Raw genomic sequence first — 24802 nt, 5'->3', positions numbered from 1 at the left:
GGGGATGAGGTAATGCCTTCCCCTCCCTTTTTTTCTCGGTCCCTTCCTCAAGAAACCTGTTGAAAGAAGCATCTATATTCTGCCTTCCCTCACTCATCTTCACTGTCTCCTAGGCCTGCAGAGTATGGTGGTGTTACACTGCTGTCCCATGACTGCCCAGAACAAGGCCACAGAGGGCCTCCTAATGGCTGCATGAGAAAGGGCACTTTCTAAACCAACGGGCACTGTTGATCATTCCCTTTTTCTTGCACATATCCTCCTTTGACTCTCCAGTTTTCTTGGTCTCACTTTTTCACTGCTCTTTACTTCACCCTTTACCACCCCTATGGCTTTATCTGATGTTGAGTCCACCCTTCAAGTGTCAGCTGGGATGCTGATATACCTTCAGGAAGGGCACGTTGAAATCCCTGCCACCTAGGGGAACACAGCCAATCACCCATGGGTAACGTGGACAGACAGCCCAAAGAGACCAAACTGTGCAAATTAAGAGTTAACATTCAAGGGAAGGGATGGGAGCTGGTCAGAATAATCAAAATGGGAAGGCTGTTGGCACTGGAGCCAACCAGGAATCTTTGAGGGAGGGGCTTCGATAGTCCCAGGTCATGCTTCCTCATTTCTGTCTGGGTTGACTTTCCCTGGGGCCTTCTCTATGCCAGATCCCCACCCCATGCCTGTACCCTGTCCTTTTGTCTGTGAATCCACCAGAAAAGTAGGAACTGGCTGCCCACCTGCCCCCCCACTCAACATCTTAGCTCAGAGATTCTCTAAAGCCTAAATCATAAATCATATCGCACACTTCCTCACTTATACCCTTTAAAATGCTCCCACAACTCTTGGAATCCCAGTCTTTACCCAGGTATGCAGACCTTGCTCTTGTCTTCTTCCTCAACCCACTGCCTCTTGCCCCTCCCTTGCCACACTCCAGCCTCTCTGCCATTGTTTCTGTCTCCAGCCACACCAACCTCTTTTCCATCTCAGGACCTTTGCACTTGCTGTTCTCCCTGCCTGGAACCCTTTCCATCAAATCTTTTCATGACTGGATCCTTCTCAGACTTCAGGTCTCGGTGCAGTCCCCTCTTCAGAAAAGCCTGCCCGCACTTTCCTCTGTCCCCACCCCATCAAGTTGCCTTCCTAGAGCCCTCTCTACCACATCATTCTATTTCTTTCCTTCCAGAGCACTTGGTACCATCTGAAAAATTACCTCACTTATTTATTCATGTGAATGTTTATCTTTTGTCTTTCCCCGGGACTGAGGACTCTAGGAGAGCCATGGCTTTGTCTGTTCTTCCTCACCTCTTGGTTCCCAGAGCCTAGGACAAGGCCAGGTCCCAAATAAGTATATATGGAATGAATTAGTAAATTCCGCCAATAGCACTGATGGAATTCATTTGTAGGTCAGACTGGGAAATAGCAGCCAGTTTCAGAGGCCCACTCGTTTTATATTTATGAGAATGATCTGGAATTCAATTTGAGAAAGGAAAAGCAAGTATCTGAAATCCTACCACCTTTATTCATCAGGCCAATCAGAAGATGAGGGAGTGTCCAGGAAAGGCCCTCTAAATTCATTGAACCAATCAGAAGCCCAGGATACAAGATAAACCTTGGAACTCCTCCCCACCCACCCCCCCACCCACCCCAGCCCCCGTATAAGGGGGAACCAATCACAATGCCGAAGCGAAAGCAGAATCAAAGGCAGAGTTAGCATTAGGCCATGCCTTGCTGGCGCACTCTCCTGGCAACCTAGAGGGATGGTTTGGGACCATAAATGGGTTGGTTGGCTAACCAGAGACTGTAGGGGTGTTAAAAGGGGGTGGGGGGATGAAAAGAGGATTCTAGCAGGATAGGATGAGGTTTACGAGGGCACAAATATGGGGTTCATAAGGGACAAGGAGGGGGGTATGGGTAGACTGGAAGGGGATATGGGGGGAGGGGTTATAGGGCACAGGGAAAATATTATGGGGGATGGGGAGTGGACTATGGGGGATGGAAGGGATGTGGCTGGCTGGACAAGGAGTGGATTGTGGAGACCAGGAGAGAGTTGTGGGGAATGAGGAGACAATTATGGGAGAATTGCAAGGGGGTTGTGGGGAGACTGGGAGGGCTTAGTGGGCAATGTGGATGGGGTTATGGGGATGAAGATGAGGTTACCTGGAAAGGAAGGGGGTTATGTGGACAGGGAGTTAAGGAGCACAAGGAGAATGTTAGGGAGAGGTGGGGAGGAGGTTATGGTGAATAGAGAAGAGATTTGAGGAACAAGGAGGGAATGATGTATTGACAGGGAAAGGATTATGGGGTAGGGATTATGGGGACATCAGAGAGGATTATAGGAGACAGAGGGGGGTGTGTGGTACGTGGTGGAGATTATTGGCAGCAGCAAGGGGCCCTCAGGAAGACAGTAGGGCATTACAGGGGATTAGGGAGAGAGTTAAACGGTATAGGAAGAAGGTAATGAGACAACAAGTGTTTCTGGATACTGTGGGGGGAGCATCCTCACTGGGCTCAGTGTGGCCCTTGCTGGTAGGCCAGCGTCAGCTTCTCAGTCTCTTCCTGACTGATGGGGTTAGTTCAGCTCATCCCCGGTCCTCAGAGCCTCTGCTGTCCTCTCACCCCACTTGCTGTCTGCAGACCCTGTCTCTGCTGCTCTCTCCGCTACCTGCCTGAAGCGTACAGATGCAGCCCCCCGGGCTCTGCAGGCCTTATTCGGCCATCTGACGATGTCTGTGCAGCTCCCTGTGGACCCTCCTGTGGAGGACTTCCTGCCTCTGTCCATCGTGTCCCTCGTCTGCTGTCTCCCCTTCCAGATCATGGCCCTTGTGTTCTCCACCAGGGTGAGGCTCAACCTTGTCCCCGCCCCCACTTCCCCTCCACAGGGGTGGATGCCTCTGCCCTGTCTTCCATCCCAGGAGTGTCCCTCTGTCCCCTAACCCATTTCTTTTCCTCCTTCTCCCTTCCCCCCTCCCCAGGGTCCCAGACTTCTTCCTGGGGACCACCTCGCCCTTGCCCCTTCCTCCATCACACTCCCAGTCTCTCAGAGGGACACCTCCCCACTTATGTTCCCTTCTCTCCAGGAACCTACGCTGCTCCTCCCACATTCCACCACTCTGCCTCTTCCCCATCCCCATTTAAATTTTGTTATGGCCTTTGTCCCCTTCTCCCCAGGGCACTCCTCCTACCTGTTCCCCTTCTCCCTGGGTTCAGTCCCAACCCTCATCCCGACCTTGGCCCTTGGTTTCTCCCTAAGGAAACTCCCTCTTGCTTTCTTTCAGCTCGACCCCAACCAAAGCCTCCTCTCTGCCCTGGCTCAACTCTTCCATATACCCCCCCTCCTGAGGACACCCCCACCAACCTGCCTCCCCTGCGCCCACAGACCTGGGATGCCAACAGCTGTGGAGGCAGAGTCAGGGCAGAGAGGATTTACAGCACCCTGGCCGTGGGCATCACGAGTGTCATCCTGGGACTGCCGTTTATGTTCTTCACATCCTCCATACACTTGCCTGGTGACAGATGCCCCCACAGTCCAGGAGACCCTGAGGATGACCTGGCCCCCTCTCCCTCAGAGTGCCAGGGACAGTGGGCACTGCTTGCACCCCACAGACCCTTTGGATTCAGACATCCACACTCTGTTATCTGGACAGTTTCCTGTCCACTGGTATTTTGGAGAACAATAAGTTACGTGAGGAGATGTCTGCCTTCTGGGTGATCCTTCTTTTTCTGTATGCGTGAGTTCCCTCAGGGTTCATTCATTCATTCAACAAACATCTACTGAGCACCTACTGTGTGCCAGGTACTGTCCTGGACCCAGAAATACCACACTGAAGAAAACAGAACAGATTCCTGCCTGTCAGAACTTAAATTATCCCACAGAAGAGAAGAAAATAAACAAGACATAAGTAAAAGATAATTTCTGATGAGGTAAGCTCTACAAAGAAAATAGAGGACAGCCTGGCTATTTCCTGAAGAAGCGGAGGGCTCTGCACCTGGGCCCAGGATGACTTATCTTTCCACATCTGGTCAAAGGTGAGAGAGGAGCAGAACACAGGAGACCTGGCTGCCAGCTTAGCCAGGCAGGGGGCAGACCTTGCACCCCACCCCTTGACCCGCTGCCTGCTCCTGTGCCTGGCCCGAAGGGGAGGGAGAAGCAAAGTTCTTGCCTGCTCCGTCCCCAGCTTCAGTCCCAGGATCTGGAGGGGAGGGAAGTGACCAGCCTGGGAGGCAAGGGCATTGCCGAGTCCACTATCTTATCAGGGAGACGCAAACACATGCCAAAAGTCAGGGTCACAATGAATTCTTGTTAGGCAAACACTCCCTGAGGTCAGTCTGGGTGGCCCTGGGCTGGGCTATGCAGGGCACAGAATAGTGACTGAGACATCCTGGATCCTGTCCTCATGGTTTCTGGAGGGGAGAGAAAATAACATCAAGTCGTGACAGCCCAGAGTGGTCAGGGTTGTGAAGGAGGAATTACTGGGTCAGAATGGTCAGGACTGGGATGAGAGAGATGGGGAAGCTTAGGGGTCTGTGGAAGCCCAGGGAGCTACCTGACCCAGCTGGAGAGCGATCCAAGTAGGTTTCCTGGAGGAAGGAAGATCTGTGCTCAACATGAAAGACAAGGAGCAGTTGAACATGGGGAGGAGGTAGGGTGCACATTTCAGGCAGAGGAAACTGCAGGTGCCAAGGTCCTGAAATGATAGTTTTGAAAAACAGAAGACCTGGGTGGTCTGAATCCTAACGCTAATGCATAAAAGGTAAAAGTGGCCCAGGGAACAAGGAGGGACAGCCAGGGATCTGATTACATCAGGCCTTGTAGGGAGCTAAGTCCTTAAGAGTGTGTATGATCACGATTCAAGGAGACTCTTGTCCAAATTCCCCTTAAAACCCACTTAATGCTCACCATCCATTAAATAGTCCCTCCTCCACCCCCTCTTTCTCAGGAAAAAATTTTTTCAATTCTGACCACTAATTGTTCTCAAAAAAGTCTCCAATGATCTGTTTGCCCCGGGCTCAGAGAAATCTTGCACTGCTGCCGTAATTGGCTCGTGACACGCTTGCACCATTCTTGTGAGAAGTCTTTGCCCCAAGTCATGCCAGGAGTTACCCACCAGTCTGAAATGCCACCACATCGTCCACCTGGCTGCATTCTGGGCATCAAAGATGTTGTGACACTTCCCGTTTTATCTAGATCATGTGTGTGGGCAGAAGTTTGAGTGTCTGCCTCCCAGAGATGAGAAGATGTGTGTCTACCTCCAAGATTGCTTGGACACATGACAAAAAAATGAATTGCACAAGCTAAGACCCCCAAAGACAAAAAACTTGCGTACCACTGAAGGCTGTGACAGTCAGAATAAACAAGGCCGTGGGCGGGAGCAGGCACAGGCTGGCCAGGCACCCCCTTTAAGTGGTTGTGTGTGGGAAGTGCTGGGGGCTCAGGCAGCTGTATGGACTTGGGCTCAGGCAGTGGACATCCCAAAATGTCTGCCCTGTTCTAGACTGTTTAAAGACTCAAAAATGAGAAACATCCTGGCATGCTGCTCTGAGAAGGGCACACCTCACTTCTGTTCCTGCCAAAAGTGCACAACCTGAATCTAATCATCAGCAAACCTAAACTGAAGGAATATCTACAAAATAACCTACTCGGGCTGGCTGGTTAGCTCAGTTGGTTAGAACACGGTGTTATAACACCAAGGTCAAGGGTTCGGATCCCTGTGCTGGCCAGATGCCAAAAACAGAAACAAAACTGACTAATATTCTTCCAAGATGCCAAGGTCATGAAAGACAAGGAAAGACTGAGGAATTGTTATAGATTGGAGGACACCAAGAAGATATGACAACTAAATGTGAGGTGTGATCCTGTGTTGGATCTCAGATTAGGAAAAATACCTTAGTGGAAAACTGGAGAAATTCAAATAAATAAATGAATTTTCTAGATTAGTTAATAGTCTTATTAATGTTAATTTCCTGAATTTGATCATTAGACTGTAATTATGTAATAGAATGTCCTTATTCATAGGAGACTCATGTCTAGGTATGAATAAAGAAGCATCCTGTCTCCACCTTACTCTCAAATGATTTAGCCAAAAATTTAAAGAAATTGATCATCTATTTATAAAGCATAGAAGGCATATCATTATATTTGGATGAAGAAGTAGGCAGGTGTTCATTTTACTACCCCTGTAATTTGTAGGGTTGAAATATTTAAAATAAAAAGTTGAAAATTAAAATAAAATAATAAAACTAAGAAATGAGAAATAACAGAGAACAAATGAGGCAGGGACCCGAGGACAGCCCTCATTTTGGCAGAGGTCTGCACTGCATCTTGGGCCAGCCATCTGCTGCCAGTGATGGCGCCTAAGCCTCTCCATCTATGACTTTGCTTGTGGAGTTCCTTAATCTGTGCAGACATGACCCCTGTATCTGCCCCAGGCCCTGGAAACTTTGGGGGCAGGGGACTGGTGGGCCAGGACCAAGGGGCTGGGGACAGAGCGGGGCATCTGAAGAGTTCCCAGAGATTGGGATTTCCTAAGGCCTGCCTCGTGCTCCAGATTTCTTAGTGAATATTCCTACTTCCTGATGAGCTAAATTCTGTTCAACACTCAACGTTCATTGAGTACTAACTATGTATCTGAGGGGCACTGTTCTGGTTCTGCGCACACAGCAACAAAAACAACCAAGTGCCAGTCTTGCTTCTAGTGGGGCCAGATGGACACCAATCAAATAAAAATAAAACACAGTGTCAGGTTGGAATAAGGGGTGTGAATAAAGCAGGGTAAGGGAACGGAACACGATGGGAGTGCAATATTACGGGGAGGACTCTCTGAAGAGGTGACATTTGAGCTGAGACCTGAAGGAGGTGAGAAAGAGCCATGTAGATATCTAAGGAAAAGGGTACCAGGCAGAAGGAGCTACAAGTGTCAAAGCCTTGAAGCAGGAATGACCTTGGTCTGTATAAAGCACAGCAGGGAGGCCAGTGACCATGGAACCTGATTGAGGCAGGAGAGGAGATCTGGGGCCAGATCTTGTAGGAATGATTGTAAGTTTATTGTGAGTGGAAAGGGAAGCCTTTGGTGACTTGTAATCAGAGGAGTGACACAAGTTGTTTTGCACACATAGCTCAGAGAGACGAAGCTCACCTAGTGAGCAAGTGTGACTGTGGCCCCTTGCTCTCTCGGGGTTTGCTGTAGCAGGCTGGGGATGACCAGCAGGGTGGGTGTGGGGAGAAGCTCAGGCTGCCCAACAGCTTTGACTTTCCCAGGTGACCTGCCCCAGAGGAGAAGGACATTGCCAAGGCAATTATCTTATCAGGTATACTCTCACTTGCCCCTGGAGACACACGATACCAAGAACCTGCCATTCCACCAGCCCAGCCCCTCATGGCTGATCACAGAGGTCTCTGCCTGGGGGATTTGGAGGGGGCCTCCAGACCTCCTGGCACCTGGCACCAAGCACCAGGCTCAAGCCAGGACCCTTGGACACATCCTTTCCCCACTTTGCACCTTGGATTCCCCACCTGGACAGGTTGTGGTAGGGACAGAGGAGTGGTTGAGAGCTGTGATGGCTATAGCTGGATGTAGAGTGCCTTTAGGACCCTCCTTGAATTTCTCCGAACCTCAGTTTCCCTTTTTACAGGTGTTTGTTGCGAGGACCTGTAAAGTCACATATGTGCAGAACCTGGCACATATTTGGTGCTGCTGTGAAGTTTGTATTTTCTCATTGGTGGTACCATATAAGAACCAAGCTCTGGGGTCAAACCTGGGCTGGGATCCTGTCCCTGATACTTAGCCATCGCAACCTTATACAAAGTCCTTATCCTGTCTGGGCCTCAGTTTCCTCATCTGTACAATGGGGCTAATAACATAACTTTACAGGGCTGTTGTGAGGAACTAATGGAACCATTTGAGTAAAGAACACACAGAAGACCCAGCCCATAGTAAGTGCCCAGTAAGCAACAGCCATTACAGTGACTGCTGGGAGCACTCTCCTCCTCCAGTTGATAGGACACCTGCTATACGGCCTAAAAGAGGACATTCTGCAGCCAATCTACCTGGTTCTGAGTCTTGGCTCTATCATGTCTGCCTTGGGTTTAATGTCACCCCAAAACTTAATCCCCACGATAACTGTTGAGGGTAGGAAATCCTATTATGGTAATTAAAAGGTGGGGCCTTGAAGAGGTGATTAGATTGTACGATCTGCTGTAGTGAATGGATTAATAATGGAGGTCATGGGCATGGTCTGGAGGGCTTTAAAAAAAGAGTGAATGAGGATGTTAGTGTCTCTCTCTGTTCTGCCATTTTTGCAATGTGATACCCTGCCATCACTGTTGCCACCACCAAGAACTTCATCAGATGTGTTCCTTGGACTTTGGACTTCCCAGCCTCAGAAACTTATTTCATTTTCTTACAAATTACCCAGTTCCATGTATTTTGTTATAAGCAACAGAAATGGACTAATACAATGTCCTAGCTGGGGGACCATGGGCAAGTGAGTTGGTCCCTCTGTGCCTCAGTTTCCCCATCTGAAACGGGAGTCCTCACCTTAGAGGGTAGTTGTAAAATTAAATAAGTAAATATGTGAAAGCCCTTGCACAATGCCTGGCACATAATGAGTATCATGTTTGCTCTTCTTGTTGTTACTACGGATAGTCCCAGTGGTTCCCTGATCCGAGTGACAAGTTGAGATGGGATCTGGCCAGGTTGGGACAGCCCAGCAGGGAAAGCCTGAGCTGTTCAGGCCCGGAGGTCACTCCAAGGAGTCCGGTAATCAGCTGTAATCAGGCCGGTTCTGCTCTACCCCCACCTTCCCTGAGTATATCAGGGCTGGTCCGACCTCAGGCACAGTCTGGGCAAAGGAAGGCAGTGCACCAGGCACCATGGGGAAGGCAGTGAGTGGGCCTAGGGGTCGGGGGTTGGGAGGTGAGGGCAGGGGTTCCAGAGGGATCTGATGCCTCCTTCCCTCCACATCATCCCCAGGAGAATTATGAGCTATACTCGGTGGAGCTAGGTCCTGGCCCTGGTGGGAACATGGCAGCCAAGATGAGCAAGAAGAAGGCAGGCGGTGGGGGAGGCAAGAAGAAGGAAAAGCTGGAGAACATGAAGAAGGAGATGGAGATCGTGAGCATGGGGCCGGGGTGCTGGGGCAGGGGCTGGATAGGGACTGGGGACTAGGCAGTGGGCAGGGGTGGGGGCCGGTGGGAGCCAGAGAGCAAGTGCCCTGTCCCCCACCACACAGAACGACCACCAGCTGTCAGTGGCGGAGCTGGAACAGAAATACCAGACCAGTGCGACCAAGGTGAGCTGAGGCAGGGGAGGGGTGGGAATGGAGAAGGGGAGGGGGAGGGAGGGAGAGAGAGAGAGAGAGAAAAGGGAGAAAAGCATTAGAGAGCAAGGAACAAACACACAGAGAGACAGTGAGACAAGCAGATGAAACGGAGAGACACACAGAGAGAAGCAGAGACAAGGACAGGCAGAGACAGATAAGCGAGAGAAAAACAGGGGAGAGAGAGAAGAGGAAGGAAGAGACAGAAAAAGGTGAGAGAAGAAAGAGACAAGGGGAGAGACAAGGGAGGGAGAGAGGAAGGGGCAGGAATAGAGAGACCGACAGGGAATGAAGAGGAGAAAGGCAGACAGAGATGAGGAAAGAGACACAGAAAGGGGGAGAGGCGGGAAGGAGACAGAGACAGAGGGGCTACGCTCACTGAGGGGTGCGTGGTGGGAGGTAAGCCCTCTACAACCTGCCATGACCCCATCCCTCCGTCCCCAGGGCCTGTCTGCAAGCCTGGCTTCTGAGCTGCTGCTGCGGGATGGGCCCAATGCGCTGAGGCCACCACGGGGGACCCCAGAGTATGTCAAGTTTGCACGACAGCTGGCAGGAGGTCTGCAATGCCTCATGTGGGTGGCTGCTGCCATTTGCCTCATTGCCTTTGCCATCCAGGCCAGTGAGGGTGATCTCACCACTGATGACAATGTGAGTGGTGGGTGCTGGAAGACAGACTTAGGACACAGGAACCAGGGGGACAAAGGACATTGAGCATGGGACTCAGGAAAAAGGGACATAGGATGGGGATATAGAGACATAGAAATGCAGTTTTAAGACATGGGTAATGGGGATTGGAAGACATTGGGATATGGAACAGACCCAAGGACATAGGTCCAGGGAACACAGGGACACTGAGGATGAGTCTTGGATATGGGGGACATAGGTGGGGATATAAAGACACAAAAATGCAATACTCAAGATGTGAGACTCAGGAAACAGAGGACATGAGGACATAGGACAGAACAAGGACACAGAGCACAAGGAACACTGGGCTCAGACATGGGACACCGGGGTATGGGACATAAAGCACACAGGACTCAGGACACAGCACATAGAGAGGCATAAGACATTTGACATAGAAGCACAGTGACAGAGAGAAAATGGAAATGCAGGACAAGTGGGGATGTTGGATACATGACAGGGATAAGGACAAAGGACATGAGGACTGTATTAGTCCATTTCTTTTGCTTATAAGAAAATACCCGGAACCAGGTAATTTGTAAGAAAATGAAATTTATTGCTTACAGTTTCTGAGGCTGGGAAGTCCAAAGTCCAGAGAACACATCTGGTGAGGGTTTTCTTTGGTGCTGGCTTTACAGCAACACAGGAGTCTCACATGGCAGAAAATGGGGAAGCAGAGAAAGACGCTAACCTCTTCAATCACCCTCCTTTTAAAGCCCTCCAAACCATGCCCTTGACAACCATTATTAATCCATTCATTAGGGTATGGGCTTCAGAATCTAATCACTTATTCAAGGCCCCATCTTTCAATTACCATAACAGGATTTCCCACACTTTTAAAAGTCACAGTGAGGATCAAGTTTCTAACACATAAAACTTTGGGGACACAATTCAATCCATATCAGGGACTTTGGGACACATGACATTGGATGGGGCTTGGAAAGTCATAGAACATATGACACAGGATGGGAACTCAGAAGTACATAGACATGGGGAGACACAGGACAGTGCACATGGGGAACGCAAGACTTAGGGAACACAGGCAAAGAGAACACATAAGATCAAGTTATATAGTGACATGAGGCACAAGTCACAGAATATGGAGACATGGGAGACTTAGGGTTCAGGAGCCAGAGGATATGGGGTATGGGGACATAGGGACACAAGATACTGAGAAGACAGGGCAGGTGAATATAGGATATGAAGAACATGGGGACAGGGGACACAGGCCACAGGGAATGGTGCATAAGCCTTCCAGTAGAGTGGGGAAAACCACAGAGGCGACCCCAAGAACATCAGGGGACCATGGAGCAGGCTGGTGGCCTCAGACAGGGAGCTTCCAGCCCCTACACATAACCCAGCCCCTGTCCTCCTCCCCCAGCTATACCTGGCACTGGCACTCATCGCCGTGGTTGTGGTCACTGGCTGCTTTGGCTACTATCAGGAGTTCAAGAGCACCAACATCATCGCCAGCTTCAAGAACCTTGTGCCCCAGGTGGGTCCCCCAGCCCCCCACCACTTGGTTCCAGACTCCAAACGTGCTCAGGCAGGCTCCTGGCCGCCCTCTGTGGCCCGCTCCCATCAGGTCCGACCTGCCCCTCATCCATAGCTTCCATCTCTCCCCATAGATTCTTAACTCTCCCCATCTTTCCCCTCCCCACATCCCCATTACACTCAGCAACTTCCACCCCCACCCCTTGTCCACCTCAACTGTGGTGCCCCTGTCCCACAGCAAGCAACTGTGATCCGAGATGGGGACAAGTTCCAGATCAATGCAGATCAGCTTGTGGTGGGTGACCTGGTGGAGATGAAAGGGGGGGATCGAGTGCCAGCCGACATCCGCATCCTGGTGGCCCAGGGCTGCAAGGTGGACAACTCTTCGCTGACTGGAGAGTCCGAGCCGCAGACCCGCTCACCAGAGTGTACACACGAGAGCCCCCTGGAGACGCGCAACATCGCCTTCTTCTCCACCATGTGCCTCGAGGGTCTGTGAAGCCCCGGCCTGCCACCCCGTAACCACACTGCCCGCACACCTCCCATCACCACCTCCACCGGCCCTCTTCTGCTACATTCTGGGACACACTGCCTCCCCATCCCACATGACTGGCACCTCTCCAGGGCACATTGCTTCTCTATCTCCCACTATTGCTACCCTCTTCCCAGGTCACACAGCCTCCACTGCTGTCCGTGACTGCCCTTCCTTCAGTTCACTCTGCCGTGTACACCCCCATTGCTGCCCACCCGTCCCTGAGTCACCCTCTTGGCTCCACTGCAGGCACAGCGCAGGGTCTGGTGGTGAACACGGGTGATCGCACCATCATTGGGCGAATTGCATCATTGGCATCTGGAGTGGAAAATGAGAAGACGCCCATCGCTATTGAGATAGAACATTTTGTGGACATCATCGCAGGCCTGGCCATTCTCTTTGGTGCCACGTTTTTTATAGTGGCCATGTGCATCGGCTACACCTTCCTGCGGGCCATGGTCTTCTTCATGGCCATTGTGGTAGCCTATGTGCCTGAGGGGCTGCTGGCCACTGTCACAGTGAGTGGGGGAGGCAGATGGATGGTGCAGGGAGCTGAGAGGCCTGTCCATCTGTTTTCTCATCCATCCAGGCTTCCACCGATCCCCTCACTACCTGTCCGTCTATCCATTCACCTCACCACCTCTCCACCCACCTTCCCATCATCCATCCACTCAGCAAACATTCACTGAGGCCACTCTGGGCCCTGTCCCGTGCCACATATTGAGGGCTCAGCGATGAACAGGCAGGATCCTTGACTGGAGGAGGCTGAGGTCCAGGGTGGGTAGTCAGTGTGTAACCAGGCCTTCAACAGTCAGCATCCAGCCCAAGACCAGCCCCAGAGGAGGGCTCAGGGAATGTCCATTTTCTCATTTTGATTGTGCTGATAAGAGAACTTACAGAACCTCAGTGGGGACAGCTCAGAGAGGAGCCTGGCTACGTGCATCTGGGCAGAATGGGGAAGGTGTCCCAAATAGAAAGCACAGTCTGGACAAAAGCTTGGAGGCAATAAAAAGCCTGAATTTTTTTTGCAGAAGAATGCTGCATATGCAGCACCGTGGCTGGGGTAAAGGATTCCCTGGTGCTGGGAGAGGAGGGCAGTGGGACTGGAAGTAAGTATTGGTCCCCTCACCTACGTTTCCACCCTCCCCCAGGTCTGCCTGTCCCTGACAGCTAAGCGGCTGGCCAGTAAGAACTGTGTAGTAAAGAACCTGGAAGCAGTGGAGACACTGGGCTCCACGTCAGTGATCTGTTCTGACAAGACGGGGACCCTCACTCAGAACCGCATGACTGTGTCCCATCTGTGGTTTGACAACCACATCCATTCGGCTGACACTACGGAAGACCAGTCAGGTGTGGGGGTGGGAGGGAACAGGCGCTGGGGCAGGATCTGGTAGGTGGTGGAGACGTATAGGGAGCCTGGGAAGGGCTTTGAGTTGATGGGGAAGGGGCCAAGCCCTGGGTCCCAGGAAGGGCTTAGCTCTAGGTCTGCGAAAGGCCTTGGTATCCGGTTTCACAGGAGACGCGTATTGGGTCTGGAAAGAAGGCTCCGTCCGAGGACACGAGGAGGGGCTTGGGTCCCATCCGGGTCTGGGGAGCGGGAGGGGCTGGGTGCTGGAGCTCCCTCGCGGCCCCAGCCTGCTCGCCTGACCTCTAGGGCAGACCTTTGACCAGTCCTCAGAGACGTGGCGGGCGCTGTGTCGCGTGCTCACCCTGTGCAACCGCGCCGCCTTCAAGTCTGGCCAGGACGCGGTGCCAGTGCCCAAGGTGAGAGCCGGGGGACTCCGGGGGATCCCCGGAGCCTGGGGCAGCCGGGTTCGCCCCTGACGCCAGCCGCCGTTCCCAGCGCATCGTGATCGGAGACGCGTCCGAGACGGCGCTGCTCAAGTTCTCGGAGCTGACGCTGGGCAACGCCATGGGTTACCGCGACCGCTTCCCCAAAGTCTGCGAGATCCCCTTCAACTCCACCAACAAGTTCCAGGTGAGTAGCCGGCCGCTGCCGGGCGCGCCCACCGCGGAGCCCCGCCCACCGCGGAGCCCCGCCCACCGTGGGCCGCACCCACATTCGCGGGGCGCGTTCTCGGTCCCCCACCGCCCCTTTGCGGCGGAGCTCCGCAGGCTCTCAGCTCTTAGGGCCTCTGTGGAGAGTAGATCGCTATCCAAATCCCACCCCCAGCCCAACTCCGCATCCTAATTCTGTCCATTTCCTGTACCCAGGACCCTAACTTCGTGCCTAGCCCCTCACTAACCCTCCGCCTCTCCTAAGGACCTGCCCAGCACACAAACCTCTCACCCTCCCCAAGGCTCTTCAGGCCGCGCCCCCTCACCCAGGCCCCGCCCCACAGCACCGTCCCCTTCCTCGCCCACAGCTGTCTATCCACACTCTGGAGGACCCACGGGACCCGCGGCACTTGCTGGTGATGAAGGGCGCCCCCGAGCGCGTGCTGGAGCGCTGCAGCTCCATCCTCATCAAGGGACAGGAGCTGCCGCTGGACGAGCAATGGCGTGAGGCCTTCCAGACTGCCTACCTCAGCCTGGGAGGCCTTGGTGAACGCGTGCTCGGTGAGATGCCCTGGGCAGGGTAGGAGACAAACCGGCGTGCTAGGAGGAGCCAACATAGACCCTGCCCAGCCTTCCGGGTTCAGCCCTGACCCTGACCTTTCTCATCCCTGGCTGACAGCTGATCACCCTTAACTTTCCCTGTTTCTGTCCTCACCACTCTCTATGCTCAATTTCTACCTTGACCCCAAGTCCTTCCCACCTGTCCTCACTTGGAACTTTCCCACTCTTACCTGACCTGTAACCCCTTGATTTTTGCCAGTCTTTGTCCCAATTGATGAGCTGCCTTTGCTTTTTGACCTATACCTTTTGGTGGCCTTCTCTTGACCTTTGACCTTTCCCAGTCCCTGCCACAATTCAAGACTTTCCCCAATATTTGACTTCTGACCTCCCCTGTTTTTTATCTTGACCCTTAAACTTCCCTAGCCCATGTATCTATCCTGGAAGGCACAGACCTGTGGTCCAATTTTGGGTCTTTCACTTTACTTCTCTGTGACCTCTGGCAAGAAGTGTCTCCTTTCTAAGTCTCAGTTTCCTCATCTGCAAGATGGGGATGAGCCTCACAGGGTGGTTGTGAGGATGGATTCAGATAATGTGAGTGAAGGATTCAGCACAGGGTCAGGTAGCCATAGGTGCTTAGTGAAGGGGCCTAGTTATTTTACTCATGTTCTGGCCCTGCCCCCAGGACTCTTGTCTGACTTCCCTGTTTTTCTGGTTAGGCTTCTGCCAGCTCTACCTGAATGAGAAGGACTACCCACCTGGCTATGCCTTCGATGTGGAAGCCATGAACTTTCCATCTAGTGGCCTCTGCTTTGCGGGACTCGTATCCATGATTGACCCACCCCGGGCCACCGTCCCTGATGCTGTGCTCAAGTGCCGCACAGCAGGCATCCGGGTATGCCACTGGGGAGAGGACCAGGCAAGGGTGAGAACAGAGGAATCCTATGACAGAAACAACCTAAAACTGGCTTGAACCAAAATATATTGGTTCATGATACTGAAAGTTCTGGGGAACAAAGCTTCAGATAAAGTTGAATCCAGGGGCTCAGTCATTAGGAATTTGCCTTTCTCCATGTCTTAGCTCTCCTTTCCTCTCTGTTGGCTTTAATCTCAAGCAGTCCCTACATTTGTGTGGGCAAAGACGACTCCTCCCCCACCGCCGCCCCAGCAGCTCTAACTTACAGATCCCACCTGTTCAGCCACCCCACAGAAAGAGAGTGCCTCTTTTGTAGTAGCGCCAGATTGGGTCACATGTTCATCCCTAAGCCAGTCACGGTGGCTGGGGAATAGAATATCTTAACTGGCCAGGTCTAAACTTGCTTGCCCAATCTTGGCCAGAGACCTCACTCCAACCAATGGCTTAGGAGAGAGGGTTGATTCCCCTAAGACAAATCGAGAGTGGGGGAGCCAATACTAGAGCAAGCAGTGCCCGAGCCCTTCCCATGGTCTGTAAGGCCCTCTAGCACCTGGACCTTGGTTACCTTTCTAAGCTCATTCCTTAGCCCTCTACCTTTTGTTCACTCCTCTCTAGTCATGCTGTCCTCCCTACTGTTCCTTCAACAGTTCAGGCATGTTCTCACCTCAGGGCCTTTGCACTGGCTATTCCCCTTGCCAGGAACACTCTTTCCCCAGATTTCCACATGGCCAGCTCCCTCACCTCTTTCGGTCTCTGCTCAAATATCACCTTCTCATTGAGGACATTCTTGTGCATAGTTAAAATTGAGCCACCACTTCCTCCACCAAGCTTAATTTTTTTCATCCTTCTAACATTCATTTCTTTATTTTATTTATTTTCTGTCTTCCCCCACTAGAATTTCAGCTCCACAAGTACAAGGATTTTTGCCTGTTTTGTCCCCACTATAGCCCCAGGCACATAGCAGGTGGTCATGCTTGGCTGAATAAATGAATCAGTGTATCAGCAGATGTCTACCAGGCAGGACAGGGTACTGGATTGATCTGAAGGGGTCAAAGGTCTAATGGCCCCCCCCATAGGTGATCATGGTGACAGGTGACCACCCCATCACAGCCAAGGCCATTGCAGCCAGTGTGGGCATCATCTCAGAAGGCAGTGAGACCGTGGAGGACATCGCTACTCGCCTCCGCATGCCTGTGGACCAGGTTAATCGGAAGTGAGCCACCCTCAGCCCTCCCCAGGGTTCTCCTTATGCCCCAGGCAGATTGAGGCCCCAGTGAGTTCCTCCCACCTCCCTCCCCAGGGATGCTCGAGCCTGCGTGATCAATGGCATGCAGCTGAAGGACATGGACCCATCAGAGCTGGTCGAGGCGCTGCGTACCCACCCCGAGATGGTGTTTGCACGCACCAGTCCCCAGCAGAAGCTGGTGATTGTGGAGAGCTGCCAGCGACTGGTGAGACTCTGCTGATGAGGGTGGACAGATGGGCTGGGCTGGTCTCTCACTAGCCACCCACCCACTTGCACCCACTGCCTGCAGGGTGCAATCGTGGCTGTGACAGGGGATGGTGTGAACGACTCCCCAGCCCTGAAGAAGGCAGACATCGGTGTAGCCATGGGCATCGCTGGCTCAGATGCTGCCAAAAATGCAGCCGACATGATCCTTTTGGATGACAACTTTGCCTCAATTGTGACGGGCGTGGAGCAGGGTCTGGGCCAGGCCAGGGAAGGGGCAGGCAATGTGGGCACAGGAGGAAGTAGGCTGTGAGGAAGCTGAGGCGTCTGCTGTACCCCTGCAGGTCGACTGATCTTTGACAACCTGAAGAAGTCCATTGCCTACACATTGACCAAGAACATTCCTGAACTGACGCCCTACCTCATTTACATCACTGTCAGCGTGCCCCTGCCCCTCGGGTGCATCACCATCCTCTTCATAGAGCTCTGCACCGACATTGTGAGTCTACAGTCAAAGGCCCCACCCACACAGTGCCCACAGAATATGCCCACAGACAGACATGATGGACAGAGACCACCATGAACACTCAGACCCAGAATGACTCAGACAAGACGTGTGTAAAACAGACAGCTAGAAGTGGACTTACAGGTGGGCAGGCATGGACAGACTCATGGGCACACAGGAATTCAGATATGGACACTCAGACAAGCAGATATTAATAGACCCAGATATCTGGTTAAACTTGGATCACAGACAGACCTCTGTAAATAGTTATGGATAAATAAACACCCTCAGATAGATGGAAAAAAGCCAAGATACAGACAGATGCATGGCTGTGTTGACAAATATTTATTCAACAACATTTACATAATGCTTACTCTGGGCCAGGCACACGTTAATTCACTTAATTTTGTCCTTGTAACCACCCGATGAGAGGGTTTTTATTATTATCATCCTCATTTTACTGATGAGCTCATTAAGACATACAGGATGAGTGGTTCGCCCCAGGTCACATGGCTGATAAGTGGCACAGCTGAGATTTGAGCCCAGGCAGTCAGTTCTTGAGCTCTTGATAACTATACTATGCTGCTGCTTTCTAGTCACAGATTGGGGGGTATGGGAGGACACAGGGACACAGGGAGAGACTGAAGAGACCTAGAGATAGAGGGTGACATAGAAACATAGAGCCAGGGACCCAGGGATACACACAAAAGCAGGCACACAGTCACAGAGAAAGAGACTAGAGACAGGGACAAAGAAACAGAGTAAGGGACAGAAAGAGAGAGAGAACAGGGAAACAGAGGCCATGCCTAGAGTACCCCAGAGACCAGAGTACAAGAAGGAGAAGGAGGGAGGGGAGGGAGAGGTTGAATGGGCACGAGCACAAGAGAGCTAGAGACGGTGGAAATAAAGGCAGTTATTCTTATAGAGATGGACACCATCAATGCTCTGATGGAGGCCAGGTGGACCCAGGCTGTCCAGGCAGGTGTGGCTGTGTGGTCACTGCAGGTCCTGCCTCCTAACCTCAGTCCTGCTCACATTTGAGGGGGGAGGTGGATTCCAGACTGTAGGGGACAGGGGCCCAGGCAAATCCTCAACCTTGATTCCTTCCATTCCTGGCCAGTTCCCATCTGTGTCCCTGGCATATGAGAAGGCTGAGAGTGACATTATGCATCTGCGCCCACGGAACCCAAAGCGTGACCGATTGGTCAATGAGCCCCTGGCTGCCTACTCCTACTTCCAGATTGGTGGGTGCCCACAGGGCCAGGGAGACTGGGGGCACTGCTGTGGGGCTTCACACCTGCCTCAGGGTCCTTGACTTGGGCTCTAGCTTGTTCTGGATCTCTGTGTCTGCATTTGATCCTGGGTCTCTGTGTCCCTGTCCATTTGTCATGGGCTCTCTGGTCCCACTGTGTCCCTGTTCTGTCTCTGGCCTTGTTCTCCATGACCCTGTCTCTGGGTCATTGCCTTTCTTTTTTGGGTTCTCTGGGTGTGTCTCTGTTTCTTTTTCTCTTTGTCCCTGTCTCTGTGTCTCTGCTTCTGTCTCTCTCTGTGCCTCTATCTCTTGTGTCCCTATTGATCTCTCTTGGGTCCTTGTTTCTGACTCTGTGTCCATCACTGTCTGTGATTCTCTTTGTCATGTTTCTGTGTCCTTTTCTGTGTCCTTGATCTTTGTGTATCTCTCTCCGTGTCCCTGTCTCCATCTTTGTCTCCCTGTGTCCCTGTCTCTCCTTGCGTCTCCTTGCCTCTCCCTCAGGTGCCATGCAGTCATTTGCTGGCTTCACTGACTACTTCACGGCCATGGCCCAGGAGGGCTGGTTCCCATTGCTGTGTGTGGGGCTGCGGCCCCAGTGGGAGGACCACCACATACAAGATCTGCAGGACAGCTATGGCCAGGAGTGGGTGAGCCCCTGTCTTGCCCCATCCCATGGCTCCCTCACTCCCAGCGCCACCTACCTTGTGTGTGGTCCACACTGACTCCTTCATGTGACTGAATTCAGCCAGAGCATCCCAGACCCCTAGACTCTGGCAATTCTGAGGCAAGGGGCCTTTCCCACCACCATCTCTAGCTCCAAACTCCTGCTTCTGAGGATGGCAGCTGTAGATGGGTCCTCTCTCTGCCCTGACAGTAACGTATAGTCTCAGGAATGGAGCCCGGCCCCTACTCTTTTTCCTGCAGCATCACTTACACAGAATATTTCCATGTGTGGCCCATTGTAATGAAGGTTCGGAGAATGGTGAGGCTAGATCTGGCTAGCAGATGTATTGTTTGCCCCATAGAGTTACAGATCAAGATATTCCCCATAAACATTTATTGTTATGGTTAAGAATGCAGACATTAGAGCCAGACTGCCTGGAATCATGTTCTGGTGATGCTCCTGACAAGCTAAGTGTCACCCTGGGCAGGTTGCTTTGCCTCTCTGTGCCTGTCTTCTCACCTATAAAGTGAGGAGAATAACTACTAATTTCTACTTCAGTGGTTTTCACAGTCTGTTCCCAGACCAGTAGCATCAGCATCACCTGGAAACTTGTTTGAAATGCAAATTCTCCAGCCTTATCCCAGACCTCTGGGATCAGAAACTCTGGGGGTAGGGCCTGGAAATCTGTGTTTTAAGTAGCCCTTCCAGCATGATGCATGCTAAAGTTTGAGCACCACCGATCTACCTTGCACCATTCTTGGGAGGATCAGATGAATTAATACATGTTAACACTTGGTAGCTGGAGGATAGTAACTGTTCCCTATACAATTAGATGGTATTAAAATTAGTTGTGTTGAAGAAATGGCCTGCATAGTGGCTGTCCCCATTAAATGGGGCATGTGCCCTCTGTTCCCCAAAGGCCCACCTGTCCCACTTTACTCATTTTTTGCCATAGGCCTGTCCCCTGGAGTCACTGGACCTTGCAAATCCTGTCTCAGGATTCCACTTCCCTTTACCCAGTCCCCTTCTTTTGGATGCTAAGGAAATTCTACATCTTCCTTTTGTTATGAAAGCAATCCGACCTACCCTACTGTTTGCGGAGGCACTGTCACTCAAGCTCTGCTAGACTGAGATTTCTAGGCCCTACAGACTGGGATGCAGAAAGATCCTGCATCTTTCCTCCCCTGCCTCCCCAAGGGAGAGGGAGCATTTATGAGTTCATGGCCATAGCACCCTAGTGCCTGGCTGGCTGTAGAGGCTCTCCCTCTGGCCTTAGGCTGCATTTGTTCCCTCCTGGTCAACAGACATTCGGGCAGCGCCTGTACCAGCAGTACACGTGCTACACTGTGTTCTTCATCAGCATCGAGATGTGCCAGATCGCTGATGTCCTCATCCGCAAGACACGCCGCCTCTCTGCCTTCCAGCAGGGTTTCTTCAGGTGTCCCCAGCCGACCCCAGCCCTGCTCCAGCCTGCCCTCCAACCCCTGGTCCCAACTCCCATCGGGTCCTGACTATAATACAATGCCAGCACCAGATGTGCTGGTGTCAGGTGCTAACATACCAAAACACTTTCTTATCAACCAGCCAATAGCCCCCACCACATTGCCTCTAAACTAGCCCCTCCATATTTCATCAACTAAGGGGGTTGACAGAGCCGGCACCCGCTGTTGGAGAGGCCTTGGCCCCTCCAGCGTTAGGTGTTTAGAATGTCTGCCTGCTGATGATGACATCTGACTTACTTTAACCCAGTACCCTGATTTCCATCTGGTTCCCAACTCTGAGCCTACCTTATTCCTGAGCCTGCCCACCTGAGCCTGTCCCATCCTGCCTCACCTGCAGGAATAGGATCCTGGTGATTGCTATCGTGTTCCAGGTCTGCATCGGCTGCTTCCTGTGCTACTGCCCTGGAATGCCCAACATCTTCAACTTCATGCCCATTCGGTGAGGGGTTGTAAGGTGGGAGCAGAGGGATGGGGGATGTGGGACACAGAGCTGGGGATAGCCTTCACTTTGCCATCTCGCCTGTGCCCTCAGGTTCCAGTGGTGGCTGGTCCCCATGCCCTATGGCTTGCTCATCTTCATCTATGATGAGATCAGGAAACTTGGAGTTCGCTGTTGCCCAGGGAGTGAGTGTGGAGACTACAGATGTGGGGGTGGTGGACTGAAATGTTCTCAGAGCAGCTGCCCTGACCTTTTATCCTCAACACTTGACTTCCAAGCCCTTGACCTTCCATATCAAATTGACACTGATCCATGACCTCTGAGTACCTAGTTCCCTGTCCCCTCCCGCCTCCACAACCCAGCATCCCCCAACCACTGAGTCTCCTTTCTCCCTATCTCTCCCAGGCTGGTGGGACCAGGAACTCTACTATTAGAGGGACAGCTGCCTTCAAGCCATTTCTGCATCCAACATGGCCAGGTGGGGGCAGGGCTCATGAGACCCTCTGGAAAGCCACCAAAACATCTGAGTAATCAAGAGTTTTAGCCCCAGCTGTGTGTGTTTCAGCAGCCCATGGCACCTCAACCTTGGAGGGACCCTACACACTACTCTTCCCCATCCCCAAGTTCCCCACCCTCCTGGAGAAGTCCCTAGGCACAGTCCTCTGAGCTGGCCTCGGGGAAGCCCCCATCTGAGGTGGAGGTGGGGCTTTGATAAGGTGTGGGAACTAGCAACTCCTGGTAAAGTGTGTCTGTCCTTAGGACTCCAGTCTGGGAAAGAGGGCTGCCTGGGGGCTCTTCATTAAAAATACACTTGTATTCTACATGACAGTAATAAAACCAGCTCACACTGACTGTGCTTTTATTTGGTAGCAGGCACTTCTTAAGTGTTTTTCATTAGCGCCTTTAATCTCCCACAATCCTACAACGAAGGGGTTGTTTGTTTAGGACTGCATCTGCAGTGCCTAGAACACAGACAGCCTGGCACAAAGTAGGTACTCAAGAAACCTTCCTTGGGGTAAATGATTAGAATTATGGCACTTAAAGGCAAGCTGGGATGTGATCACAGGCGTCCTCCAGAGTGGGGTGCCTTTAACCACTCCACTACCCTGTCCACCACCTCTAGGCTTTCTCTGTTTTCAGCACCTCTTTTCCCTCCTGGGGGCTCCTTGACACAAGGGGGTCAAAATTGTTTCCACATCAAGCATCCCCTGCCCCCACCCTTCACAGGTGTCTCCACTCTGATTCTACTCACTCACTCCTTTGCTCCGGCATCGGTCAGTCCCTAACCAACTCCTGGATGTCCCTTCCTCACACCTCTCTCACCTGAAAAGTTGCCCCTTCCAACTGCTGGAAACGCCTCTGTCTTCCCTACCCTCCACCTCCGGCTACTCATTTTCTCAGTCCCCTTTGCTTGCCTCTCCTCCCCTTTCTTTAATATGAGCTTCTCTGGCTGGGCCACAGGCTTCTCCTCCCTCTTCACCACAGCCCTCCGCCCCCCCACAGCTTCAGTTCTCGGCAGTGCTGCTCACATCTGTCTCCAGCCTCCCCCAGCACGTCTGAGGTGACCCGCACTGGCTTCAGCTCATCGCCTAAACCTGCTCCCATCCACTGCCCCAATCTCACCGGCAGCACCACTGTCCCATCAGTGTGGTTCCTTCTCCATGGGAAATGTGGTGAGCCCCTCAGGGAGGTTATAGGCCCCACTCACGTTATCCTAGACTCCTGTGCCTGTTCCTTACCTGTCACCTCCCCACTGCGCCCCCTGCCAGCAAGACAAAAATACACTGCCTGCTGGTCACCAACACCTACTTGCTCCTAGCTGCTCTCCTCCTACCCCTGCCAGCCTCACTCTGGTACAGCCTTGGCTTCCTGGCCTCAGTATCCTTCTCCACACAGCAGACAAGGAGAGCTTCCTAAAGACAAATCTGACCCTGTCCTGCCCCTGCCCAGAACTCTCCATTGTTCCCCATGCCCCTGGTCAAATCCCCAGCTAGCCTCAGAACTTTTTGTGATCTGGCCCCTGCCAACATCTGTAGTCTCATAAGCCCCCTTGAACTCGTTACAACCAGCTCTTATGTTTCCCTGAAAAGGCTAAGCCCTCTCTCTGATCTCAAGGCCTTTACACCTACCTTGTCCCTCTAACTCCTCCTTCAAATTTCAGCTCCTACAAATGCCTTGAAGGACCCAACCCTGCCTGATGCCAAGAGTCCTTGTATTCCTCATCACAGCTCTCCCACTGCCCAGCTGTACCTATGACAGTCCTGATCACTGTAGCTTAGCTCATCATAGTCCATCACTGCCCAGGCTTCACCTGCATAGCCTTGGTCGCTGTAGCCTAGCTCATCAGACCTACCCTCATCCCAACTTCACCCATCACAGCCCTGATTGCTGTAGCTTAGCTCATCACAGTCCATCTCTGCCCAGGCTTCACGCACACAGCCCTGATTGCTGTAGCCTGTGCTCCCTCCACCTCAGCCCCAAGCATTCTGGTCTGTCTCCTTGAACATCATGATAGCTGGGATTTTTTTCAGTTGGTCATTTCTGCAGTCTTCACTTGTCTCAATATGTATAAAGTGCTATGTGGGGCATGGAATGCAGGTGTGGGAGAACGACCTCCATTACTTATCTACCCAGGTGGTCTAGGGGAGTGCCCCATCTACTTCCTTTCCATATCAAACTCAAAGAAGTCAGTCACTCCTCCACCCCCAAGACACCTGTGGACACCGTCTTTACTCAGGGCAATGAGGAAGGGTGGGGCTAGATGGTGTCTGACCCATCTGAGGGTAAATACTCCCCCTGAAAACACCCAAAGACTTTCACAGCAGAGCTTTAACAGAGCTGTCCTTGGTGCTTTCCTAGACCCAAAATGAAATAATATCATGTAGGACTTTAACAGCCTAGTCAAGGAGGGAAGGGGCAACTGCCCTATCCCACTCCCTAAGGGATCCCACTGGGAACACCAGGGCTGGGGAGCACTCTGGGTGGGCAGGATTTGCATCAAGGTGGAGCTCAAGCATGACATTCAAAGCCTGCTTCTGACACACCCCCCTCAGAGAGAGAGGGAATGCAGCAGGGAGCTGGCTCCACTGGACCAAGGAAGGGCTGGGGGTTGAGAATGGAGGGTGGCATTCAGGACAACATCCAAGCTGGTGGGCTCGAATGCTCTGCTCTTTGGCTGTACTTGTCTCTGTACTCCACCTTAAGAAGACTCAGGGCAGGATTTGATGAGGGCCACAGAACTAAGTCAAAGCACTGAGGAGCTCAGAACCACAAGTCTGTCCCATCACTGCCACTCCATGGTGGCCCTGTGGCTTCAATGTTAAGAATTTGGCTGGGCAAATAATTCTAGAAAGCAGCTCCAGGGAGGTGAAAGGCAAAACCAAAGGTCAAGTGGTCTGATGGTCCACTGTGCGATGAGGAGCCACGAATGGTTGTAGGCAGAGGAGTGTGACCTAGTAAGATGGGTTTCAGATAGATCCCTCATAATATAATCAATCCCCCATAA

At 52.2% G+C, this 24802-nt stretch overlaps 1 protein-coding gene across 1 annotated transcript; it reads left to right on the top strand.

Annotated features, from left to right (window-relative positions):
- The first annotated feature begins 8860 nt into the window (after positions 1-8860).
- On the top strand, positions 8861-21731 carry ATP4A (ATPase H+/K+ transporting subunit alpha). The gene is made up of 22 exons (XM_063110164.1): positions 8861-8872; positions 8961-9101; positions 9220-9279; positions 9751-9954; positions 11369-11482; positions 11720-11972; positions 12263-12531; positions 13165-13363; positions 13668-13777; positions 13857-13991; positions 14380-14572; positions 15289-15464; positions 16562-16698; positions 16786-16936; positions 17021-17189; positions 17280-17434; positions 18561-18684; positions 19194-19339; positions 20661-20794; positions 21196-21297; positions 21391-21482; positions 21703-21731. The coding sequence occupies exons 1-22, from the start codon at positions 8861-8863 to the stop codon at positions 21729-21731; spliced, it is 3105 nt and encodes a 1034-aa protein (XP_062966234.1).
- The last annotated feature ends 3071 nt before the right edge of the window (positions 21732-24802 follow it).

This window comes from Cynocephalus volans, chromosome 10 (genome assembly GCF_027409185.1).
Source record: "Cynocephalus volans isolate mCynVol1 chromosome 10, mCynVol1.pri, whole genome shotgun sequence".
Taxonomy (NCBI): domain Eukaryota; kingdom Metazoa; phylum Chordata; class Mammalia; order Dermoptera; family Cynocephalidae; genus Cynocephalus; species Cynocephalus volans.
Note: the sequence above shows the minus strand (reverse complement) of the source record. Positions and strands in the feature narration are given on the sequence as shown.

Coding starts and splice junctions, on each gene's coding strand:
- ATP4A (XM_063110164.1), top strand. Junction 9,955..11,368: donor ATCTCACCACTGATGACAAT/GTGAGTGGTGGG, acceptor CTCCTCCCCCAG/CTATACCTGGCACTGGCACT. Junction 13,364..13,667: donor CACTACGGAAGACCAGTCAG/GTGTGGGGGTGG, acceptor CCTGACCTCTAG/GGCAGACCTTTGACCAGTCC.